This window comes from Rhinatrema bivittatum, chromosome 6, assembly GCF_901001135.1.
Source record: "Rhinatrema bivittatum chromosome 6, aRhiBiv1.1, whole genome shotgun sequence".
NCBI lineage: Eukaryota > Metazoa > Chordata > Amphibia > Gymnophiona > Rhinatrematidae > Rhinatrema > Rhinatrema bivittatum.
Genome location: NC_042620.1, coordinates 219,440,137 through 219,465,649, shown reverse-complemented (window position 1 = coordinate 219,465,649; position 25,513 = coordinate 219,440,137). Strand labels below are relative to the sequence as shown.

The 25,513-nt window shown below is 41.8% G+C and overlaps 1 protein-coding gene across 1 annotated transcript in view; it reads right to left on the bottom strand.

Annotated features, from left to right (window-relative positions):
- LOC115094679 (connector enhancer of kinase suppressor of ras 2-like) overlaps positions 1-25,513 on the bottom strand; it is a 545,829-nt gene that overhangs the window by 14,354 nt on the left and 505,962 nt on the right. The window contains exons 11-12 of the mRNA XM_029607931.1: positions 19,323-19,447; positions 10,801-11,012 (exon numbers count right to left, since the gene is read on the bottom strand). Coding sequence (XP_029463791.1) covers positions 10,801-11,012; positions 19,323-19,447 — 337 coding nt within the window. The remainder of the gene's footprint in view (positions 1-10,800; positions 11,013-19,322; positions 19,448-25,513) is intronic.

Below are 25,513 nucleotides of genomic sequence, written 5' to 3'. Positions count from 1 at the left end.
TACACTGGAATGAACCAGCCCTGCTTGCTCATTTCCGGTTAGGTATAGTGGCAAACATCAAGGTTGAATTGGCTTGGCTCAAAGCCTGTACATAATATTCTGTACTTTAAGAAGGTGCTTGTCAGCACGAGCCCCAGCCAATTTAGAGGCCTTGCTCACCTTATAAACAAGAATCAAGAGATACTTGGGAGCGTGAAATCAAGAGAAAGAAATAGAGTTACAAACCATGAGAGGGCAGGTAGCCCCCACTAATAGGCTGCTAACCTCTGAGGAGCCCATGCTTGTTGATGGCAGGAAATACCAACTCTCTGAGGAAGAAAAAGGAATGACACCATGAAAAGGGTTTGTGCTTCTATTTCAACCTTTCAGAGAATTTTCTAAATTCCTGTCACAGTAGACATCAGGGTCATCCTCAGCAGGTAAATACAGATTCCTGTCTCCCAGTAGAGGGAACTTGTTGAGAGGTAGCTATCCCTCTGAGTATCAGTATTGCCCTAGGGACACATTTCTCTCAGCTTACTATTCCATTCCTCCCGCTCTAGCCATGATCGACTCTGGAGCATATATTTGCTACTTGGACCCCATGTTCATTCAGCAACACCAGATTCCCTTATGACAGAAGAAAGGAATCATCACAGTAGACACTATCAATGATAAACCCTTAACATCAGGGCCTGTAACCACTGAAACTCGATCTCTTGTTTTAACTATGATATATAACAACCAGGAAACTTTTGTTTTTGACCTCATCAGAGTGCCACATTTTCCAGTCATTCTCAGTCTTCCATGGCTGGAACGACACGAGCAGCACATCAATTGGAAGATCTGGCAGGTAATGTTCCCATCATCATATATTGTCAGCTTAATGAAGAAGCCCAGGAAGAAGGCTCTAAAGAGAATTCGGGCAATCTATATTGACTGGCATTCGAAGATGGATTTTGGAAAAGATTGCAACATACTAAGATGACTTGATAAAAAGGGAACTGATACCCTTCCCTCACATAGACCATATGACTGCAGAATCTATTCCTTGTCAGTGCCAGAACTGAAGGCCCTCCATGAGTACTTAAAGAAAAACCTGCAGATAGGATTTATCCAACTTTCAGCTTCACCAGTGGGGGTACCTATCTTCTTTGTACCAAAGAAGGATGGTTCCTTGTATGGATTATCAAGCCTTGAATGCCATAACTATTACGAACTGCTACCCCTTGCTTCTTATTAGTGAACTGCTGGAATGCCTCCAGGCAGCCCAAATTATCACTAAGCTTGATTTGAAGGGAGCATATAATCTTGTCCAGATCAGGAAAGGAGATAAATGAACGATGGCATTTCAAACATATCTTGTCCACTTGATTATCTAGTGGCCTTTTGGATTAAGAAACATACCTGCTACTTTTCAAAACCTGGTGAATGAAATATTTCGTGATATGCTGATTCAGAGTTTAGTTATATATCTGGATGAAATCTTGATATTTTTTGAGGATCTGGCAGAGCATGACCAGCATTTTTTCCAGGTTCTGGACTGTCTCAAACACAAATTATATGTCAAGCTTGAGAAATATGAATTCGACAAGAGGTCAATGGAATTCCTGGAATACATAATGTCTCCTGAAGGAATATGGATGGACCCCAGTAAGGACAGCACAGTGGCTCAATGCCCCCCTAAAAAGTTAAATGATTTCTGGAGTTTGAAAACTTTTACAGGTTTTTCCAAATTGAAGCTTCCAATAATAGAGGTTCTGAGGAAAAGGACTTCTTTTAAGTTGACCCATAAGTAGCAACTGGCATTTGATCATCTGAAAAAGACTTTTACAGTTCCCGTGATTCTGGTACCCTCTAGCCCCAGAGCAAAGTGGAGGCTGATGTATTGAGGAAGGGCACAAAACTGGGGATCCAAAGACCTCCTCCATCCATGTGCCTTCTACTCCCATAAACTTACTGTTCTAGAAAAGAACTATCATGTCTATGACAAGGAACTCCTGGCTATAAAAAACTGCCTTTGAGGAATGGTGTCACCTTCTGGAATGGGCCCATCACCAAATCCAGCTTTTTGCAGATCACAAAAATTTAGAATTCCTATAGATCACATGCAACATAAATTCCAGGCAAGCTTGATGGCCTCTTTCTTTTCCCGGTTTGATTTTGTGTTAACATACTTACAGGATCCAGGAACAGTAAAGGAGACAATTTGTTCCAGAGGGAAGGGGAAGAATCTGCAGAGCAAGAAATTCCCACCACAATCCTCAGACTGGAGGATTTCACCTTCAGAACCAGAAATTCTGATCTGATGGAGGTAATACTTGGAAACTTGCACCAATATGAATTTGCACAGGCCCGGCTGTAGGAACTTGAAAAGGGAGAAATGGATACTGTATGGAGACAGTAAGAAACCTTCCTTTATAGAATGTATCAACTTTATATACTTGAGGATACTTCATGTTTGGATGTCTTTTAAAGCTGAAAGGATTCCCCATTGGCAGGTCATTCTGGTTGGTATAAAACTAAGAAACTAGTTGCCCATAAATTTTGGTGGCAGGATGGAGCCAGGATATAACAGAGTATTTCACTTTTTGTGAAATATGCATCCAGAACAAGGTACCACATCATTGTCCTTATGGATTACTTTTGCCATTACCAGTACCATTGAGACAATAAGAATAGGTATCAATGAACTTTATTACCAATTTACCACCTTGAAAAGGAATACCATGATTCTGGCAGTGGTGGATTCACTTACCAAGATAGCCCATTTAATAGCCACTACAGGACTTCCCTCTTCCCACAAAATGGCAGGGCTAGCTCTAGGGAAAATTGTGCCCTGGGCAAATTGTGTCCCTCCCCAACTGATGGCACCACCATCCCTGGACCTCTCTTTGGCTGCAGTGGGTAGAATTTGCATATAAAAACTCTGAGCACTCATCAGCTTAAGCCTCCTCATTTTTTGCATGCTATGGTATATACCCTCGCTTCCATTTGGGGGCTGCTCAGAAGTCCAGGGTCCCCACAGTAGCTACATGTGCAAATCTAATGTAAATTGGAATGGGCTAAAAAGTTGCAGAAGAAATTTGCAGATAAGTGATGCTAGGAAGCTCCACAATTCACAGTAGAGGACAAAGTCTGGGTTTCCAGAAAGCACATAAGGAACAGGAGACCCTCAAGTAAGCTCAAGCAGTTGTTTATGGGACCATTACTTATTGAATAGCAAATAAATCCAGTGACATTTAAACTTCAGCTTTCAGCCAATATGCATATTCATCCAGTATTCCATGTGGCCCTTCTGAAGCCCTGTAAACCTAATCTCTTCCTAGGAAGACAGCCCCCTCCTCTAGCATCAGTCATGATGAAAGGGCACCAAGAGTTCACTGTCCACCAGATTCTGGATGCCAGGGTTATCAGAGGACGCTTACCATTATTTGGTGGACTGGAAAGGGTACGAGCCTGATGACTGCACATCCTGAGGATCGCAGTTGGGAGCTGGCCCAAAATGTTCATGCCAAAGAACTGATAGCTAAATGTTGTTAGGAGCATCCAGAAAAGCCAAGATTAAGGGCTCCAGGAGGAGCTACTGGAAGATGAGCTATTCTTTCAAGAGCAGTGTGGATCAAAACTGTGGCTCTGGGTGTTTAAGGCCAGGGGATCTTGCAGTGGAACAACAGGGATTATGAATCACTAAGAACTCTACAGAAAATGCTAGACAAACTAAAGTTAAAGTTAAAGAGATTCACCTACAAAGGCCACCGGCGCGCGCGAGTTACGCCTGCTTCAGGCAGGCGTAACTTTTGCGATAAAGGTAGGGGGGTTTAGATAGGGCTGGGGGGGGGGGTTAGGGAGGGGAAGGGAGGGGAAGGGAGGGGAAGGTGGGGGGAGGCGGAGGGAACAGGCAGCGCACGCAGGGCTCGGCGCACGCAAGATGCACAAATGTGCACCCCCTTGCGCGTGCCGACCCTGGATTTTAAAAGATACGTGTGGCTACGAGCGTATCTATTGAAATCTGGGGTACTTTGGTTTGCACCTGGTGCGTGAACAAAAGTACGCGCTCGTGCTTTTTAAAAAAATGTTCCCCACTATGTTTTGCTGTCTGCACAGGATTCATGACCTATGTGCACACACACTTGTGCACAGCTTAGAGAGAACAGTGCCTCGGATATTCTCCTGGTTTCTACTCTGGTCCTGGTCCTCAGCTACTCTCCTGTTTCTTGCCCTGGTCCTGGTCTTTGTGTCCTTCCTGATTCAAATTTCTGCCTGGGAAGTCCTGATACCTGCCTGCACACAAGAGCTCAACCCATGGGGAATGGCAGCTGCTTCAGGCAGAAGACAGTGGCTCTGGACCACCTGACCTCTTTAACATATGCCCCTACCTAGATGCCGAGAGGTAAATTATAAAAGCCCAGTGCATGCCTTATTTAGGGGATGCACGAATAAGTTGGTCTTATGCATGCCAAGAGAATTTTAAAAGCTACTGAGATGTGTGGTATATGTGGGTGACCAAAATGATAAAGGAGATGGAACAGCTCCCCTGTGAGAAAAGGCTAAAGAAGTTAGGGCTGTTCAGCTTGGAGAAGAGATGGCTGAGGGGGGATATGATAGAGGTGTTTACAATCATGAGAGGTCTAGAATAGGTAAATATGAAATGGTTATTTACTCTTTCGGATAATAGAAGGACTGGGAGCATTTCATGAAGTTAGCAAGAAGCACATTTAAAACTAACCAGAGAAAATTATTTTTCACTCAACTCAAAATAAAGCTCTGGAATTTGTTGCCAGAGGATGTGGTTAGTGAAGTTAGTGTAGCTGGGTTTAAAAAAGGTTTGGATAAGTTCTTGGAGGAGAAGTCATTAATTGCTATTAATCAAGTTGACTTAGAAAATAGCCACTGCTATTACTGGCATCAGTAGCATGGGATCTGCTTAGGGTTTGGGTACTTGCCAGGTACTTCTAGACTGGATTGGCCACTGTTGGAAACAGGATGCTGGGCTTGATGGACCCTTGGTCTGACCCAGTATGGCATTTCTTTTGTTCTTATGCTCTTATGTGTGTATCTCCTGCAGCGTGCACATCTCGAAAGTTTTCAAAAGGGGTGGGGTGTGGGTGGGGCATGGGCATTTCGGGGCATGAACCAGAGATGTGCGCATAGATAGTTATGTGCCCCAGTGTGTGCCGAGGTCCTCTGCTGTGTAACTTTACTTCTTTAAACTGGGAGGGTTTAGAGGACCTATTTCTTAACTTGGCGAACTGGGGACAAACTGGTAAAACTGGGAATGGCGTTGGCTTACACCCATTTTAAAATTCCCGATTTGATGCAGTAGAAACGGGATTTACTGCACATGTGCATACCCACTTAAAATTTGGCATACGTGCGGGTGGCCAGGCTATTTTATAACATGTGCACATATGTGTGTGTATGTAAAATGGGCGTGGGCCAAAGTATGCGCCATAATGTGCGCACACACATGACGGTTTGAAAGTTACCATCCCTATCTATTATCTGTCCCCAGTGAAGCAGGCCATGATAAAGGAACTTATTACCATTGTACAGTGCTGCATATATCCAGTAATGCTATAAAAATGATTATTATATTTGCAGAAATCAGGAAAAAAGAGCAGCACTGAATTCCTTTCACAACATCTCATCTCTGCTTTGTAAAATCTGTAAGTTCCATTCTCTATTCTAGCCCTTTTAGGTTAGTATTCATTCACATCTAAGCACATTCACATGTAAGTACTATCAAGCTGAACAAGAAAAAAGGATTTGACTGGGCCACTGCAATATTAATCCAAGGATCAAGATTGCTTTCCAAACAAAAACTTCTGCTCTGAGGATTTATCTAAACACAGAGGAGATACTTTGAAGACTCTTTCTCCCCAGCTCCATCACTACTTTTTTGTAGTATTACATTTGGGCTTACATTGAAGCAAATATAAATGGGGATCATTATCTATTGTTGGTATGTCTCATCTGTTGAAAATTGACTGTCTACAAATAGAAGTGAATTTGGTGTGTGAATATACTAAAGAAAGAGTCTGTCAGTCTCATTGTCTCTACTCAAACTGGAACTGGAACAGCCATGGCAGAGGGCTAAAAGAATTTTAACAGGAATACAAGAAGAATAAGAATTTTCTATGTTACAGATTTTGAGATATTTAGTTTAATATAGATTTATGTATTTACTTTTAACATTCTTATATTCCCCATTCTCCACTATACAATTTTTGGTATGGATTCCAACTACACATTCATGATAAACATTAAATATTCCATACTATCCAAGTACCAAATTCATTCAATGCAGATTACAGCAAGTTTACAAATATAAAATTTTATTAAATCATAAAAATATTACTTTAAAAATATTTATTGCAACAGACAATAAAATATGCAATACTATCAGCCCTTCCCCCCAAAAATTAACAAATTATCATAAAATCAAATCCCTTAATTAGAACTCAACTCCTGCTGCCTACATATTCCTCTCTCATCTATATTTATTTTAATTTGATTTATATTCCATCTTTTAGCAACTTCAAAATGGATTACATTCATGTATTGTAGATATTTCCCTGTCCCCAGGCTTTGTTTGAAGAAGACCCTACAGTAGATAAACTCATCAACTCCAAGATAAAACCCACTAGCTCAATAATCAAGTGAGTATCTGGTGTACTAATGTACAGCCTCCCTATCTTCGTGGCAGATGGAAAAACAACTTGACCACAAAAGGATCACTAAAGCAAGTTGTCTCCCCAGCAGATCTCATAAATGCCAAATCATAGCTTATCTGACTAATATCACAGAATCAAATCTGGCTAAATAGATTTTTTTGTGGTTTTTGGAATGTCAAGTAATTGAACTCACGTTTAAGTTCAGGCGGCATAGAATTCTACAAAACAGGAATTCTCCCTATAAATGAGCACTTTCATATTTTGGTCAATGTGGGGTCTTTAAGAGAGGATGCATTTAACTGGTAAAATTTATTAGAGTAAAGCAATCAAGATGGTGAATACCATTTAACGTCTTCCTGCAAATAGCGAAGACCTGGCCGTGTGATGGCTTTAAAAACCAAACACATTGTTTTGAAAACAATTTTAAGACTCAGTAGAAGCCAGTGTAAGAAAATTAAAAATGGAGCTGCCCTATCCCACCTTCAAGCACCCATGTTAACTTTAGTGGTGGTGTTCTGTGCAACATAAGGACGAAATACCATCTTACTAAGTAAATCTAGATAAACTGTTACAATAGTCTACATGTGACAGACATGCTGCTTACATTATTATTTTCAGTTCTGATATCTAGAGTAAGAGCCTCAGTTTTTTTTTTAAATTAGATATAGGTTTAGCTTTAGGAAGGCCTTTCTGACTGTTAACTTGAGCGGTGACTCCAGAATTAACATGGAGTCCAAAGTGATTCCCAGATTCTTGGCATGGAATAATAGACATTCTTTCCACTGAGGGAAGTGGATCAAAAGGCAGCGCCATATGTCTACCTACCTACACCATCTTTATTTTATTGGAGTTCAACTTCAGTTTCTTTGACCACATCAATGCACTCATGGCTGACAAACACTCATTAAAGCGTTAGAAAGTATCCTTCATTGAACAGACAATGCAGACACAGGATTCATTAGTATCAAAACCCAGATGGGTGGTGACTATGTTTTAAAGGAATACATTTTCAATTATTTGTTTAGTTTTTTTTATCACTGAAATGAGAACCCTTTGTATACTTAAATTCCATAATTAAATCAGCCAATCAAGTACTCAATCAACAATCAGAAGTTAAAGGCCTAATTGAGCATTATACAATTAAACTGGATCTTATTACATCGATACCCAACTAATGATGGAGGCAAAATGTTTCAATACTTCATCATGACATCATATAGAAACTATCACATTTTTTTTACTCTGCAAAAGTCATAAAATATCCAGAGAAAACATATTTATTCCTTATTGATGACAAGACACATTTACAGGGAACATTGACCATTCATTCTGTGCCATTTGCAGCAACTTCTTGGTGCAGAGCAAGATATTTTTACATCTAAACTGAGTGGCCCAGAAAACATGTGGGAATACATGCACTCTCATATCCAATAAAAGTACATCTTTATTTCAGAAAAATATATTAAGGGTTGCGTCCGTGTTTGATTCAAATACATAGGTAACAATAAAGGAGGCCCGAAGCATCTTCTCATCCTAAGAAGGTTCTAAATATTGAGAGAAATTCATACTGTCCAATGAGAGATAACTCTCCCCACCACCCTCTTGTACAAATTCCAAACATTTTATTTGGTCTCGAGAAAGCACTTTAACAATGGAGGTATCACCTCCTTGGAGATCTTGAGAATCTCATGTAGATCATTTTTAAACATTGTTAACTGAGCAGTCACAGAGGTGCAGGTAGGGCTGTCCTTAGGGGGTGGGGTGAGGGAACAGATACGGCAGGAGCTGTGCACTCTGCTCCCACCACTACTTCTGGATTTGTTGGTCAGCCTGATGCTGCTGCCTCTCTTGGCTTCCTCCTCCCACTGGACTGTTCTTCATCGCCGGAACCTGGCCTGCATGTCAATCTTTTTGGGGGTGGAGAGGAAACGAATGACCCTCCACTTCCTTTCTCCCTTCTAGTCAACCTCTGGCCTCCCACCCCCACTCAAGCATATTTGGCCTTGACCCCACACTCGTTTAGTGTCATCCCTGGGTGCAGGAAAAACATGGGCCTGGTGCAAGGGGTAACAGTGGTGAAACCGCTTGGCAACAATGATCATAATGCAATCACATTTTGACAAATACTGGAGGAAGAATAAGTAAACCTACTACAACAGACGGATAAAGTAAGGAAATAAGTCAGAAGGAAACTAAAAGAAATAGTTGCAACACCACTGATATGCAAATCAGGTTCACATGAATTTTCGAGTGTTAAAGTTCACATGAAATCATAAACTTTATCACAAAAAACTAGTATACCACCCAGAGGTGTAGCTAAGGTTTGTGCGAAAAGACAATTTTGCACGTTTTAACACACAAAAATTAACTTTATGAATATTGTTAATGAGCTTATCTGCCTGATATTTCAACTCATTACCTAATCTGCATATAGTTGCATTTTCAGATGCAAAATATTGTACTTTAAATGCACTGCTAATGTGCATAATTGCATTAATGATGAGTTTTTCATGCATAACTGCATTTGCAAATGTACTTCAATACATTAGCCTCTAGGTCAAGATAATGCTATTCTTCTCACTAAACATACTAACACAGTAAGAAAGCAGATGAAGGCAATTGGATCATCCAGTTAAAAGATAATAGAATGGACTAGACTATGCAGTCACATTGGGTTGTGGTTACTCTGTAACTTTGCTTTGCCTTTATATGTGTGAACCAACTGATCCCTGAGTATCTTTCTCAACTTCTGCTCTCCACTGCCATCAGGGAACTTCAATTCTCCCAAAAGGCCCTTCTACCCTCCCCTCAACTGGCTTTAGCTAGAGTAACATGAATGAGACTTTGCCCAATCAGCTGCTCTGCCCTAAAATATGGAATAAGATAGTGTTTCAAATGGAAGCTTATTACCTTACCTTCCAGGAAAAAAGTCTAAGCTTGGCTGTTTAGCTAGACCTTCCCTTGAATTCTACACCACAGACTCATCCTCTAGTTAGTACCTATCCACTGGAAGTCTCCCTGACTGTGAATCCCACAAGGTTTCACCAGCTTCCGAGCAACATCTATCCAACTGATTCTTAACTAAATATATGCAATATATACCCAGCTCCCCTACTTCCTTACTCCTCCCTAATGTATCCCACTTTTTATCTATTTGCAATCTGCCTCCTATCTGTATGTATCCATTACTTATGTACTCAGTACCTTGCGAGTAATCCACCTTGAGCCTACCCTTAGGAAAAGAAAGAATATCACATGCTTATTAGTAAATAAATATGCAAGCCAATACGCTTCAATCATTTTAGTGCTTGGTGGTATGTTTCTACCCCTTGAGAACTCCTATGGTACTTCTATAACCACAATCCTTAATTTTACATAGGGTACTTGAATGTGTTATGTTCTCCTGCTTTGGATTCTGTGAGTAAACTCCGAAGTTTTATTCTTAAGTGAATGCAGTATTACTAATAGTAGAGTAGAACTGCAGAGTATCGCATGTGCCAGGAATTTCCATGCATTGTAAAAATAGAACACTTTACAAGTCTGCCTGACTTTATATGCAAATATTCAATTGCATCATCTGTTTTATAGGCATTAAAATAGTACATTGTGTCTGTCCATAATGATTCTTTTTTAGAATAAAAAGAGTAGAGCGAGGGGAGGAAAGAGAGGAGGGAGAAAGTAGTGTAGGCAGCTAAAGATTAAAAGAGAGATTGTAATACATATATAGATTTAATACAGGTTGAGATCAAAACAGAAATCAATCATATATAACTTTATTTTTCTGCATGGCTGCACATGCCTAAAGCGGCTTGACTGCACTGAAGTTTATTCTTCAATGTCTTATGTGAGAGAGCAGAACTTCCCAATTACTAATCAATGGCTTGGGTGCCTATGTGAATACATAAAAGCTGGCAGGAAAATGCTGATACCCTTTGTCCTGGTCAGATGCCAATATCTGGATAATTTACACTTAAGTTAACCTAATGCTTCCCAATCCTGTCCAATTAATGGTGAAGTATATATTATTCAGTCTCAAAGTGACCATATTTTCTGGTAGACCGCAATCGTGATTTGGAAGCAGTACAGCGATAATACAGAAATCTAAACAAAGCTAACTTCAAAAAGCTGAAGCAATGAAGCATACCATGAGTAGGTGTCTTCTCTCTTCGCCGAACCCCAGTAGCTCTGCCTCTTTCATAGTCTGAACCCGTAGGATGGCCCTCTCCTTCAATTAATGTGTAGTACTTTCCACTTTCATGTTCCAGAAAGTAGCTCGGAGACTCTGAACCTTTTGTTCCTGACTTTCCCACTCCATATTTGCTGATGTCATCACAAGACATTATTCCAATGTCATCCCTATAAATATTAAAATAGCCCAATAAACTGAAGACATATAATTAAAAAAAATATATCAAAAGGTCAGCATCTATCCCTTCCTCAACCATATGGCAAAATGAATAAGAAATTCCAGACATTAGATTTGTATATTTAAAACCCTCATTATTATAATAAGGTAGACAAGTACGAAATGTGTGAATGATTCCATTTTTTAATTCATTTCAAACTTACTTAAAGTAGCACAGAAATTATAAAACATTTTCTTTTACTTTTTTAGGGATGCGCATAGAAAGATTTTCAGTTCATTATGGTTTGGTTGCTATTTTTATTTGTTCCACTCATTTTGGTTCCCAAGTTCATTCATTTATTTTGTTGTGTCATTTCATTCATTTCCATTAAAATCAATAGCTCAAGCACTCCATCCTATTTTTGACTCTAACATTAGGGTTTCTTATCCAGGTTTGATGAAATTTGCAGTAAGGTATCAGCAACAGCACTCCAACACAGCAAGAGTGGGAATACCAACAATGGCATGAATAGCTTAAGACACCATGAGAGAGGCCAAGTAGAATGAACAATATCATGAACACCCCAAGACACTGTGAGAGGGACAAAGCAACACAGCCAATAACAAGAGCACTCCAAGGCACTGAGAAAGACATAAACAGTAGCATGAACACCTTAAGGCATAAAGGGGCCGATGCAATACAGTGTGCTCAGCCGAGCGCACTGTATAAACCACACTCTGACGCAGGTTAAATAGGCGCTAATCCATGCCCTAATGCTATAGGGGGATTAGCGCCTATTTAACCCATGTCGGACATGGAGTAAATGTAATAGTGTTCATCACATGCAAATACATGTGAATGAGCTTATTACTCATTCACTCCGCATGCAAAAAAATAAATGTGCGTCTCAGACGCACATTTATCACTCAGTTATTAACGCCTGCCTGGAGCAGGTTTTCATAACTGCCAGTAATGAAAGTGGCCGCTGATAAACCTGCGGTGGGGTCACGTTAGCAAGGAAGCGCTAAGGTCGCACAAGCGGCCCTAGCACCTCCTTGCTAGCATGACCCCCTAATTTGGATACTGCATGGCGCCCCCCTTGCAGGCACCATGGACATGTTAGGAGAGCGGGCGCTGACTTTTCAGTGCCCGCTTTCCACGATTTATATTGCATCGGCCCCAAAATGAGTATGGTAGCAAGCACAGTGGCATCAAGATCTGAAGACAGGGGTAAGGAATCAAGAAGATCAAGGTGTTGAGCCAGAAGAGAGACAAGGCATGAGGAGCATACTGGCCAGCAGCAGCAAGAGTAGCAACTGACAACAAACAGCAAGGCACTGAGGTGTTAGTATGGTGAAGCTGTGCACTCAGTCCTCCTGCCACTGGCACAAAAATTCAGGGAAACCCAGAGGAAGGAGATTTATCTTAAGAAGGATGAATTTTTATACCAATTCTGGTACCAGCCTTGAATGAAGTAGATTTACAATGTTCCTTGCCATTGAGAATACCCATTCACTAGGTATGTGGTTAGTGGGCAGAAAAGGAAATGCTGGGCAGCCTTGATGAGTTCCAGCCAGACTGCAGCCTTGTGTGCTCAGTATGCCTATAGGTCTGGTCCATGAACTTAATGGACACTCCAAGGGGACTGCATTTTGTGCAAGGATCTACTTTGCTGGGGGTGGGGAGGGGGGGGGGGGGGAGATAACGGTCTCTGTTGCCAACTACTGAAGTTATGGCCTGTGGCAGGAGAGTGCATTGTGTGGTGGCCATAATGGGCATGGATAAAAATGAGGGAGAAAGTGGTAGCTTTCAGAGTGCTTCTGATGCTGACAGTACTGTGTGGGGTGCCTATTCTTTCTTGCACAGCATCACCTCTGCCTCTGGCTCTCCTATTCTTGCACCATAGATACTAGCTTCTCCTTTCAGTATACCAGAGTGCCAGACTCCCTTTCACCCATGGGTCACATGGGGCGGCTAACATTCAAGGATGCTGCTGTGTGAGGGATTTGAGCTGATTTGGTAGTTACAGGTGAAAAGAGTCTATGAGCATAAGCACCTCCACTGCTAGTACCTGTTCTTGCCAAATACCTTGTAACTTCTCCTCAAGGAGAACAGGGTGGCTGTTAAACTCCATGGCATCCTTGAAGGGCATCAGGATTTGTGCCACATATGTTCTACGTAATCAATCCCAACACCCCAAGGGTTATTCAAACTGATCTCAGCATTCACTGACAACTTAGGAAGAAGTGTCTCTTGTTGTTTCCATAACCGCTACATCATCAAATAGAATTCCACCTGGTGCCTATTATCCTGAATAAAGTGGGATACAGGTGCCCTGACTGCTTCCTGCTTCTCACCTAGCTGCAGCCTGCCTTTCATGCTCTGCTTAAAATGACCTATTTTCCTGCACTTTCTATCCTTGGCCTCCATTCTCTGGGTGTCCCTTACTGTCAACTGCAGCTAGGGTTATCATCTGGCTCCAGATTTTCAGGACAGATTGATCCAGTCCTGGTTTTACTCCCCTGCATATAGGTACTTATAATCTTGATTTTCTTAGGGAATGTAATAGGTAAATCAGAATAAGTCCCAGCATGCATTGGGGTAAATCCAGGACTGGATCAACCTGTCCTGAAAATCTGGAGCCAGTTGGCAACCCTATATGCAGCAAGTATGCAAACACCAAATCCCCTGATAATGCCTACTTCTCAGTATCCTAGTCCTGTTCCTTCCACTATCTGTTCCTGTTTCTTTTTATTTTTCAATTATAGTCATATGTTTCCAGCCTAGCCATCTGTCATTCCCCTTATCTCCACAAAGATATGGGCCAGGGCATACCTCTAGTCTGTCACCTGGGTATGCATCACAGCCCACCCTACCCTGCTGTTGCCCCTCTGCTAGAGCTGCTGCCTGCCTTGTCCAGCTACCACCTGTGTGCAGTCTGGGAAAGGTAGGAATGTGTATATTGCTCTGGTTGATCCAGGCATTACTGATGAAATGGGCGCTACTACGCCCCTCCACCTGGGCCAGATGTATTAAAGTGGGGTTGATGCACTAAGCATTTACCCTCGGACACAATGCGAACAACCTTTTGGACATCGGGTTCTAGTGTCTAAATTAGAGTCATAAAAGTAAAGGCATCAGTCCACTGTCCCTCTATTAAAATTAACAAATATTCCAAAGTCTAAATTAGATCAGGAAGCAAACTACGTTATCCAAGGTTAAAGCTTGAAAATAAAAACTCCTGAAAACAGGTAATTAGAGAGAACCCATTGAAATAGCTTCCTTATGAAAGGAAATTATAGTTTTTACCATTCATTTTTAAAAATACAGTTACCTATTCACCCAAATTTTGTTTGGTCTCTGAAGGATGCATGAAAGGAAATATTTAGGTTCTTCAGAACAGCAATTACAAAAATAATACATTTGATAAAAAAAAAAAAAGACAATACATTTATATCCTAACATAAGATATTCAGGGAGAAGGATGCACAATAGATTAAATACTGTTAATACCTAATACTTCATCTCCAACACCCATTCATCGAAGAATATACTTGCCTTTAATTCATCAAACCAAATGTATTAAATCTGTCCAGTACAAAAGTCTCCTCCTCTAATTTGTTTGTTGATCTTTATTTTTACATATCCAGGTGAACAAACATGGCAGCTACGCTTCTTTATTGCCATGGGAGTAAATTGCAACTTTATTTGAAATTGTGAAATATATAAAATATAGCTAGAACAAACTCTATTCTTTTACCCTATTACATAAACACCCCCAACATCTTAATAACCTATATTTAAACAGTGTCCACGTTTCTCATCGAAGACTCTTTGAAAGGGCCAATGTCACTTCTTGTCAGGCACTCATCTGAAAACCATTTCTTGCCCCCACATATACTCAGATAACAGTCACACACCTTCTTATTCTAATTTAAATCTTTTTCGTTTCATTTCAAATTTTGTATCCTCTCTCCTTCTCTTGTATTTCACACACTTTGTACATCTTTCATCTTCTCTGTCACAGAGTATCCATCTGAGGCATTATGCATCTGGACCCTCAAGACTGCAAGACACAAACACTACTGCCGTATAGCAATGCTACATTAACATGCATGAACCACTCAATCTGCTTATATTACTACTGCAGCCTGCATGCTGACAAGTTATAATACTACCAGTTCTTTATCAGACAAACTAAGAATCAATTATGTCACTATCTCACCTCCTTCACATAACACCAGCTTACAGTTTACTCCTCTTCCATACATAGCATTTCTCACCATATGGCATATAAAGTGTAATGCACACAAAAAAAATAAACAAAACATAAACTATTATTTACAGGAAAATGAAAAGAAAAAAGCTTGGCTACAGACTCTTTTTAAGTGTCTTGGGTGGTGTATGTTGAAGTCCAGTTCATTATTTTCCTTTTCTCTGAATATTTCAGGTCGCGGACTGCTGAAGACTGAGGATGGCTTTGGTGTGTGAGGACAAAAAAACCGAGGCTAGTCACCAGGGTTTTAAGGGTTAGGGTTAAAAGGGTAAAAGGGAGGCATATTAACTAAGGGAGTTGGGAAGTCCTGTCCTTTACCTGGGCAAACTGGGAACGGACTGGAGAAACTGGTAATTGCATCGGCGCACAAATCTAATAAAATCCTCCCAGTCACGCTGTAGAGCTGGCAGTTGCACGCACATGCGAGCGTCCATATAAAATTGCATGCACATGTACGCACACACAGCCGGTGTTATATCCTGCATGCATGTACGTGTAGATGTTATAAAATGGCTGCATTCATTGGGGTAAGCTGGCATACATGCGTACATGTACGCCTGCACAGCTGTTTGAAAATTACCATCCCCGTGGCAAAACGAATCAAACAAATGGACACATGAATGCACATCCCTAATGATGGTGACTGACACCGGCGCGCAGGCGCCCTTGTGCATGCATATGCCGGCTCACTCCAAAGGACGCGGCAATTTTATAGCATATGAGCGTAGAAGCGCACATGGTATATAACAGGCTGTACACACGTACATGTGCATGCAATGTTACATGGACGGGCGCATGTGTGCACAATTGCTGCTTCTACCATGTAAGTGGGGGGATTTTAGCAGCGATGCACGCTGATGCAATTATCAGTTTTCCCAGTTCATTCCCAGTTTGCCCAGGTAAGGGATAGGACTTCCTACCGCCTTCCCCCCCCCCCCCCCCAGTTAAATAGTCTCCCTTTTACCCTGTTAGCACCAACCCTTAAACGCCACTGACTAGTCTAGATTTTTTTTATTTTATTACTTACATGCCATCCATAACAGTAGTAAAGTTACGTGGCAGGGGAGCCTGGCACTTTCTTGTGCACGTAAATACTTACATGTACATTTCATGTCCTGCCCAGACTATGCCCATGCCATGCCCCTTTTTTTGCAGCTTCATATTTGTGCACAAACTGGGAGATACGCTTGTGCACGGGTGGCTTTTAAAATCTGCTCGCTGTGTGCTGGCCCGACATACTCGCATACCACCCAGTTTTGGCACGTGCCGGGCTTTTAAAATTCACCCCGATATTTATTTGCATGCACTACCTCCAATGTATAAAAATATTTCTAATGCATATTCATTCGGGATATTCTGAAAACCCAACCGACTTGGGGGGGGGGGGGGGGAGGTGCCAAAGATTGGTTTGCAAATGCAGGAATTGGGGGGGGGGCTCTCTGAAGAGAGTTAAGCACTTGTAGGTGAAAAACAAGGACTATGAGGTAACTTCAAAGAATAAATAAGGGCAACTCTGTGTCATTAGTAAGAAAATGGGTACACATTCTTGTGCTATTCGTACTATACAGCTGATTGAGTGGTTAAGATGGGTCTCCTTCCTCATAGGTTTTGGCATAACTCTGGAGGGAAAAGCTCATTTTTTCACATCTGATGAACATACCTGACAATCCAGATATATTTGTCATAAATTATATCATGGTTGTACTGCATATTAGGGATCCTGCTATCCTTGGACTCTGCTAGCTCTCCTAGGCCTACCATCTGGTGGAGGGCTACCTTCCACATGAGGCAGAATTAAGCTAGTCCTACATACGTTAGACTCTATTTTCCACATGAAGCAGAATTAAACTAGTCCTACATATGTTAAACTCTACCTTCCATATGAGGCAGCATTAAGCTAGTCCTACAGATGTTAGACTCTACCTTCCACATGAGGCAGCATTAAGCTAGTCCTACAGATGTTAGACTCTACCTTCCACATGAGGCAGAATTAAGCTAGTCCTACATATGTTAGAATCTACCTTCCATATGAGGCAGAATTAAGCTAGTCCTACATACGTTAGATTCTATTTTCCACATGAAGCAGAATTAAACTAGTCCTACATATGTTAGACTCTACCTTCCACATGAGGCAGCATTAAGCTAGTCCTACAGATGTTAGACTCTACCTTCCACATGAGGCAAAATTAAGCTAGTCCTACATATGTTAGACTGTCACTGGAGATCTCCATAGCGCCTTCATTGTATTCTTCATTGTGTTTGTTCTGGGAAGTTTATACACGATGAATATTACAAAATTCCATGCCATAGATTTTTATTATGATGTCCCAAAAATTTGCTAACCTTTTGACTGAAGTTGGCCTCAATATTTACCAATATGAATGATGGGGAAAGGGTAGTTAGATAGTATTGTAAAATGGTATAAAGATCTAAGGGGGTTGTAATCAAATGTGCATAGAGGTGCTGAGAACTGGCCTAATTTGGACAAAAATGTTGTCAGGTACCATATATGTTTGCCTAAACCTAGCCCAAAACCGAGTCCTTTTCTCTCTTTGTTTTGCTGCCTACCAGTTCTATTTATCTCTTACTTGGTTGCTGAATACTGCACCTTCACATGTTCTTATTAATGTTTTGTTTTGGCTTGGGTTATTAGAATTTGAAGAAAAAGGGATAATGTGGGTCATACTATATATATTATAATAAAGGTAATATTATACTAATCTATTCCAAGTGAGGACTATCCTAAAGACCCACGTGAAAGAAGACTCTTTGCTTTTCCCAAGATACTTAGGGTCTTTGGGCCATATTTTATATACATGGCATGCAATTCTATTTTTTTCCTGGAAGTTGCCAAATATCTTCCACCCCGAAAATTGCCTAAGTTTCAAATTTGAAAGAATTGTGCTCTATGAATTTACATTCTTTTTCATTAATTTTCACATTTCATTCCCAAGGACATATTAGCATTTGAAGTTTCTGAAAAGAATCTGCTAGTATATATTAACCTTCATCATTGTGAATCTACTTAAACTATGAAGCTGCTGTATTGATCCATAGCACAAGGCCATGCAAGTATTATACTGGTGTAGGTAAATGCTGAATATGATATAAATAGGAGAAGTGTGAACTTGAGATGTTTAAAAACTGAAGATGTGGTCACACTATAAAAAGTTAAACATCTTTTTATTCCAAAAATTGTAAAAATTAAAATAAAATAATGTTGGTACCAAAAGGATTGTGTCACAGCAAGTCAATTTCAAATACATTCCACTTGAAGTTCAATTTATTTTGAAAAAAAGGATTTTTTTTTCTCTCTGACTGAAACACTTGCCTTGCAATCCTCAAAATTTCAGGTTAGAATTCCAGCTGTGACACAAGTGGACTAACAGCAGATATCATTAACTCAAAATGACATTTTGAGAGGAACTTAACTGCTAGAAATGCCATCTTCTACACAAAATACAAACTAAACTCATGTTTCCTTTGCTCAATCTGAATGGTCCATGACTGTCTTTAGAAAAGGAGATAATGATGGAATCTTAGCCCACAATCCCCTGCGACTTAATTTCTCTACTCAGTAGTAGTTAATGTTATCACTGCAGGAATTTAGAACTGCCTGGAGTAACCGCATTAACACTGAATTGACTGCAACAAGTACGGCGCTACAGAAGCCTACACTGCAAGACAGCACATACATTTGTTTAATGTTCTTACTGTGCAAGACCTGAACTTTTAACATCAGCTTTGCTACAATATCAATAGCATATTAAGGCAATATTATTTGGGAACACCCTTAAATACACAATTTAGAGTGAAAAATCAATTTAAGCTGAAATAAAAAGAGATGATTTCCAATGCAGGATAAATTTCAGTTTATTCAGAATATGTATGAATTAATAGTATGTAATGTAGCAGGTAAAACACATTGACACATTTAAATTATAACACAGTGTAGCAAGATTAAAATGTTTGTAATCAATAGCCTAGAGTATAAGCATTCATTCTTCTGCTTGCTGTATGTTTTTGATTCTAAGTGAAGTTTACCTTGGTCCATAAACAGGAGAAAGGATGAAGACATCATGGAGCGTAGAGCTGTCCATTTTGGGGGTCATTCCTATTGTGCTGGTTGGTGTGGTAGAGCAACTTGTTGGGCTGGTTGGGATTATAGGCTGGAGAAGACCAACAAATAAACAATTAAATAATCTCCAAACAATTCTCTTCTTTCTACAGGCAGAGATTACCAAGATTAAAATACAGACCTATCAGAAAACTCCACAGACTACATGAGAATATTGCTCATCTAAAAATCAGGGGTTCCTGAACTCTGAGCTCAAGGACTGTAAAGCAATTGGGATTTCAGGACTGCCACAATGAATATGCCTGAGATCTATTTGCATACAAAGGAAGTAATACACTCAAATAGATTTCATGAATATTTATTGCGTAATACTGAAAACCCAACTGGATTGTGGCCCTTGGGGGACTGAGTTTGGGATTTCTGATCTAGACCATTCATGATGGTGACATCGCTTATAGATTGTGTTTTCAATTTCTTTTCTCATCAAGAAACCTTTTAAATAAGGTTGTGGGTGGATGGGCTAACTGGTTCAGATTAAATCTGAAACCTACATAACAGAGTTTCCCAAACCTGCCTGTCCTGGGGCCTCCATAGCCAGTTGGGTTTTCAGGATATCCTCAATAAATATACATGGGATTAATCTGCATAACATAGAGACTTAGGGGTAGATTTTCAAAGGGTTACGCGCGTAACCCCAAAATCCTGCTCCTGCGCGCGCCGAGCCTATTTTGCATAGGCTCAGCGGCACGCGCAAGCCCTGGGATGCGCATATGTCCCGGGGCTTTGAAAAAGAGGCGGTCCGGGAGCAGGGCCGTGGGCGTGGTGCCAGTCCTGGGGCGGTCCGGGGGCGGGACCAAGGCCTCAGGCACAGAGGCCGTGCCAGGGGAAGGCGTGCCGGCAGCCCGACACACGCAAGTGATGCCTGGTAGCGTGCACAAATGTACCCTGCACGCGCTTCTCTTAAAATCTACCCCTTAGTGTATGCAAATTTATCTCATACATATTCATTGTGGATATTCTGAAAACCTGCTATGGGATATCCAGGACAGGTAGGAGGGTCGGAGGAGGGGAGATTTGGATAATTAGAGTCAAATTGGAACATGGCACTTAGGTTGTATAAAATCTATGCCATACATAATGCGACTTTAGGAATTCAGATCAGTTGTCATCCAACTTCAATATCCATATTCTCTCACGATACATCTTTCTGTCCCAATTTGGATGTGGATAGTCACAAATCATTTTGAATCATTCAGAGATTTATATTATAAGCAAAGCCTCTAGTTTCCTCTGGCATCTCCAGGGCAGATTCTGCAGCAAGAGTTAGGAAATTCAGTGGCATATTTGCATAAATTTGATTCATTTTGCATGTTTACATTTATAATAAAGTTTAAGTGCATAATAAAAATAATTTTCCAAAATTGCCTTGAATTTATATAATTTATTTTTTTTCCTTTAGTAGTTTTAAGGGTGAGGGCTATTGGTGTGGGGGAGGAGACAAAGGAGGATTGGGAATGAGGAGAAGGGAGGGATGAAGGAAAGAGGGGATGAGGAAAAAGATTAAGGGATGGGGAAGGAGAAAATATTGGGACATTCTAGGATCTTGAGCAGGGGTGATCTGGTGAGAAAGATGTTCCTCCTTGGCTCTAGCTCTGGTCTTCCTTGCCATCCTCATTCTGGTTATCTCTCTTCCTTCCTCTCCTCTCCTTTCCTCTCTCATCCCAATAACCAAATGCAAATATACACACATGAAGACATCCATTCTTTCCCAACCCCACTTTCACATCCCCCCCGTGCCCCCAGCCTGTTTCATATAAACCCCAGCTACAGCAGGGATGGGTATTTTCATTCTTTGAGGGCCACGAATCAGTCAGTTTTTCAGGTTATCCCTAATAAATATGCATGAGAGCAGGGGTAGATTGTAAGAAAATAGCCCAGGGGGATTTTTTCAAAACAGGCCCATGGGTTATACGTCTGACTGCCTTGTGTGCTTTCTGTGCAATATGTGCTTCAACAGCTCCCAAAAACATGCCAAGCTGACCCTTGAGAGGTCCATCATGTGACTTGGAGCCAAAATATTTCTAATGTTAATTTCACATTTTTTCCTATATAACTAAGAAGAAGAGCACACCCTAGTCCAGGGATGTGTTATTGTAGCCATGGCAGTTCCAGGACCACAGGATGTATGGCTTTGTCCAGAATGTGGAAGAAAATGGTTCCTACGTGCAGAGACCTTGTACGGAGCCAAATAGGTGCCGTGGGGTGAGTAACCTCACCAGGTAGAGGTTCTCCATGGATGGAAGAGAGGAGTAAGGGCACTGGGGAGTGGATGGTGTGGATCCGGAGGTGCTCAGTTAATTGTTTTAAAATAAAGTTTCCACCAACCCCAGAGTCCACAGAGTGTGAAATTCCTGGTTATCCATTTTAATGGAGATGGGTACTGTCAACGGAGGAGATGGCAAAGTCAGGCCTAGGAGCAGTCCTCCCGCTAAACCTAGGCCTGGGAGTTTCCCAGCAGACTGGACACGAGGCTATGACATGTCCGGATTTGCCGCAGTACAGGCAGAGGCCGGATTGCTGGAGATGGCATCGTTACTTGGTGGAAAGTCTACTCTGGCCCATCTGCATTGGCTCATCCTCAGCTTTGCTCCGAGCTGCGTTCATCATGGGTGAAGATGAATGTCGAGTTCAGGACGAGCCTGGTGCTCTAGCCTCCTGTGACCGCACTTGCAGGCGGCAGTCGTTGCGACCAGCAAGGTCTATCAAAGAGTCCAGGGATACAGGCAATTCACACACCGCCAATTCATCTTTAATCTGGGAACTCAGTCCTTCAAGGAAGATGGATCGTAAGCAGTCTGAGTCCCAGTGAAGTTCTGACCAAAGGGTCCTGAATTCTATAACGTTGTCTGTTAATGGACGAGACCCTTGTTGGAGATGGAGAAGTGATGACCCAGAAACAGCTCTTCTGCCTGGATCATTGAAGACAGAGCGAAATAAGGCTAGAAACCCAGGAAGGTCTCAAAGAACTGGATCAGCACGTTCCCAGAGAGGTGACGCCCAGGCCAAGGCCTTACCATTCAGAAGGGAAGGATGTAGGTAGTCTTGGTGATCACATCTGGGAAGTAAGCTGGTTGCAGACAGAAGTGCATATTACATTGATTCAAGAAACCCCTGCACATAAGAGGGTTCCCTGAAAAGTGTGGAGATGCCGGCAAGGGCACGGTAGGTTGAGGAACCGGCATAGAGGTGGAAGAATTGAGCTTGGTAGACGGCAGTGGCAGCAGTCACGGTGGCGTCTAAACGAGTGCTCAAGTTATCAATGGCTGCTGCCAGTGTTTCCAGAAACTTTTGTTGCTCACTGATTCTTTGTGCCAGGCCAGGGATGGCCTGGATAGCTGAGACCTCTGTCGGGTCCATGGACTTGGCCCGAGGTGAGGGTTCATAACACCTGCAGGGAGGAGCCCCACAGGTCCTCACTATCGGGAGGCAAGGTCAGATGCAGCAGGAGATGTAGTAGTATGTAGAGGAACAGAGCATCCCTCGTCGTAGCCATGTGATCACAGGAGTTTGTAGAGAGACTTCTGTGGGGAATCCCAAGGAGTGGGGTGAGTGATATAGTTCAGAGGGAACCCACAGTATACAGGCTGAGCTGGAGATGCAAGTGCCAGAGCTGGAACCTCTGAGAGAGAAGCGCTAAGCAGGCCCCGAGGAGGGGGGAGCGCGAGGCAGGAAGTTCAGGAGGTATGCCGCAGAGGCAGTCCCGAGGGGCGGGGCTATGTAGCAAAGGAGGCTCTGGTGTGATGACGTAGGCTGTCCCGCAGAGCGGGGAAGCCCAAGTCGAATCTCTGAAGTAATGACATAAGCAACCCCGAGGATCGGGGCTGCGCATGATGGAACCTCTGGTAGAGGAACGGAGACACTACCCCGAGTTGCGGGAAGGTGCAAAGTACAGTCACTGGTGTAGTACATAGGCACTGCTCCGAGAAGCGGGGAAGCGCAGGTACAGTCACTGGTGTAGTACATAGGCACTGCCCCGAGGAGTGAGGAAGCACAGAGTCGAGTCTCCAAAGCAGTAAGGTAGTTCTGAAAGGCAACCTCGAGGAGCAGGGAGGCCGGCAGATGTAGGGCTAGCCCGAGGAGTGGGGAAAGCCTGGAGACAAGGTCTCCAACTGGAGCGCAAGCAGGCTCCCGAGGAGTAGGTACCCGAGTCAGAGTCCAGAGTTGCAGGTAGATCTGAGATAGGAACCACAGGTCTGAGGAGACAGGAGCAGCACCAGTAGTGAAGGAACTTGTTGCCAAGTCAGTAGTAAGGGGCGAAGGCGGTGCTTAAGAACCCCGACCTAGTGATGTCATCAATCGGGGATGGCCCTGAGGTTCCCACCATAGAGTCTTCAAAGGAGGGCGCGTGCCTAGGAAGGCCCGGTGTCAGCATGGACGGCGGCAACATCCTGACCACCACAGGGAGCCTTGGGAAACCTGGAGTATGCGGCAGTAGCAGCTAGCCCCAGCTGCGAGCATACCCAGAGAGGCGAGAAGGGCAGCACATGACATGAGTTGAATCGTTCGCAGCAGTCTGTGACCGACAGTCATAACACCGCTTTTTCGGTCCCTCACCCCCCTCCCTGCTTCAGCACAATTCTCAGTGACCCTGTGTGCTACACAGTGTCTGCAGCTTTTAGTTATGGTCTCCAGATTCTCTTCTGCCTACCTACTCCAGAGTATGGAGGACCAGAAGTGATCTAGGCTGCCAGATTCCTTTGGGGTTAAAAAAATAATAATTTAGCCATGGCTGATACTGCATGCATCACTGCTGTGGCGGAGACTAGGGACAGCCACTGACTCAAAGCAGCACAGTTTGAGATGGAATCCTGATTTCCCACATGAAGCCAGTGCAGCCAAGACTGGTGCATGGGTATGAGGAACCCTTAGTGAACCTTACAGCCTTGCACCCCCCCCCCCCCCCCCAGTCTCCTCACCCACAATTACATATTTTGCATTTATAATAACTGATTTTACATGAAAAGAACTTTCAAAGTACAATCTTCTGAGGTAAAAAATATCATTTACAGTAACATGTATATTATATTTACATACACTGCCGAAATCTGCTAACAAAATAGCTCGCTAGAAGTAATGGAGTGAAATTACACCATAAAGGAGGAAAAAGACCTCAGAACCTGAGAAGAACAGGTACAAAACCTTGAAAATGCTCTCAAATATAATCATAGGGCAAAAAACCCCTCTTTATTTTAATGTGCTCTTTTGAATATTCATGCAAAAACACTTTTTTATCCATTTAAATAGTCAAATGTCTTAATGTACTGTAAACTGAATTACAATTTAGTAAACCTCCCATAACAAAATAGCACTAATTGCCAGCACTCATACAGTAGCAACCCTACCTATGAAAAAGCAACACTGCAAATATTACACAGGCACTAAAACACAAATACACAGTCAATTAAGAAAACAAAACAAGTTAGGGATCTGCAATAGCCTACACAGAGACTACATGCTAGCAAAATACCTCACATCAGTCACACATGCAGAACACAGACCGACCCTCGACAAACATAGAATAAAGAGATCAAAGAGTATAACTAGAAATGTGCAGACAAAACCAAACTGGAAACCACAAGCCAAACTCTATATCCAATGCAACAATGGAAAAACAGAATCACCACCATTCCTTATAAAATATCAAACAATAAAATCAAGAAGCATAAAATATGCTTCTTGAGTAAAACCATACTAATAAAAAAATACATATTTCAAATTAATTGATGAATAGAATACCAATAATTAAAAACATAATTTTTTTTTAAATTTCCCAAACTCCAATAAAATATTTAAAAACAGCAGACATATATCAAACACCAAATAATTAAAACCAAAAAGGATACAAAAATTCTCTGCTTTCCATACCTGGGAACATTTGATTCCAAACGCCCTGAGATTGTCAGGGGTTAGGGATATACACACATTCTCTAACATACACATCATGCTCTCTCACTGTTACACTCTCCTCCTCCAGAGGGGAGGAGTTAGCTATCTGTAGTGCATACCCCACCAGGAGGGCAGAGTTAGTAATCTGTTAGCGAACTACTGTTAGATGCTCCTGTAAGGGAAGGAGGTAGCAATTTGTTATGGATAAACT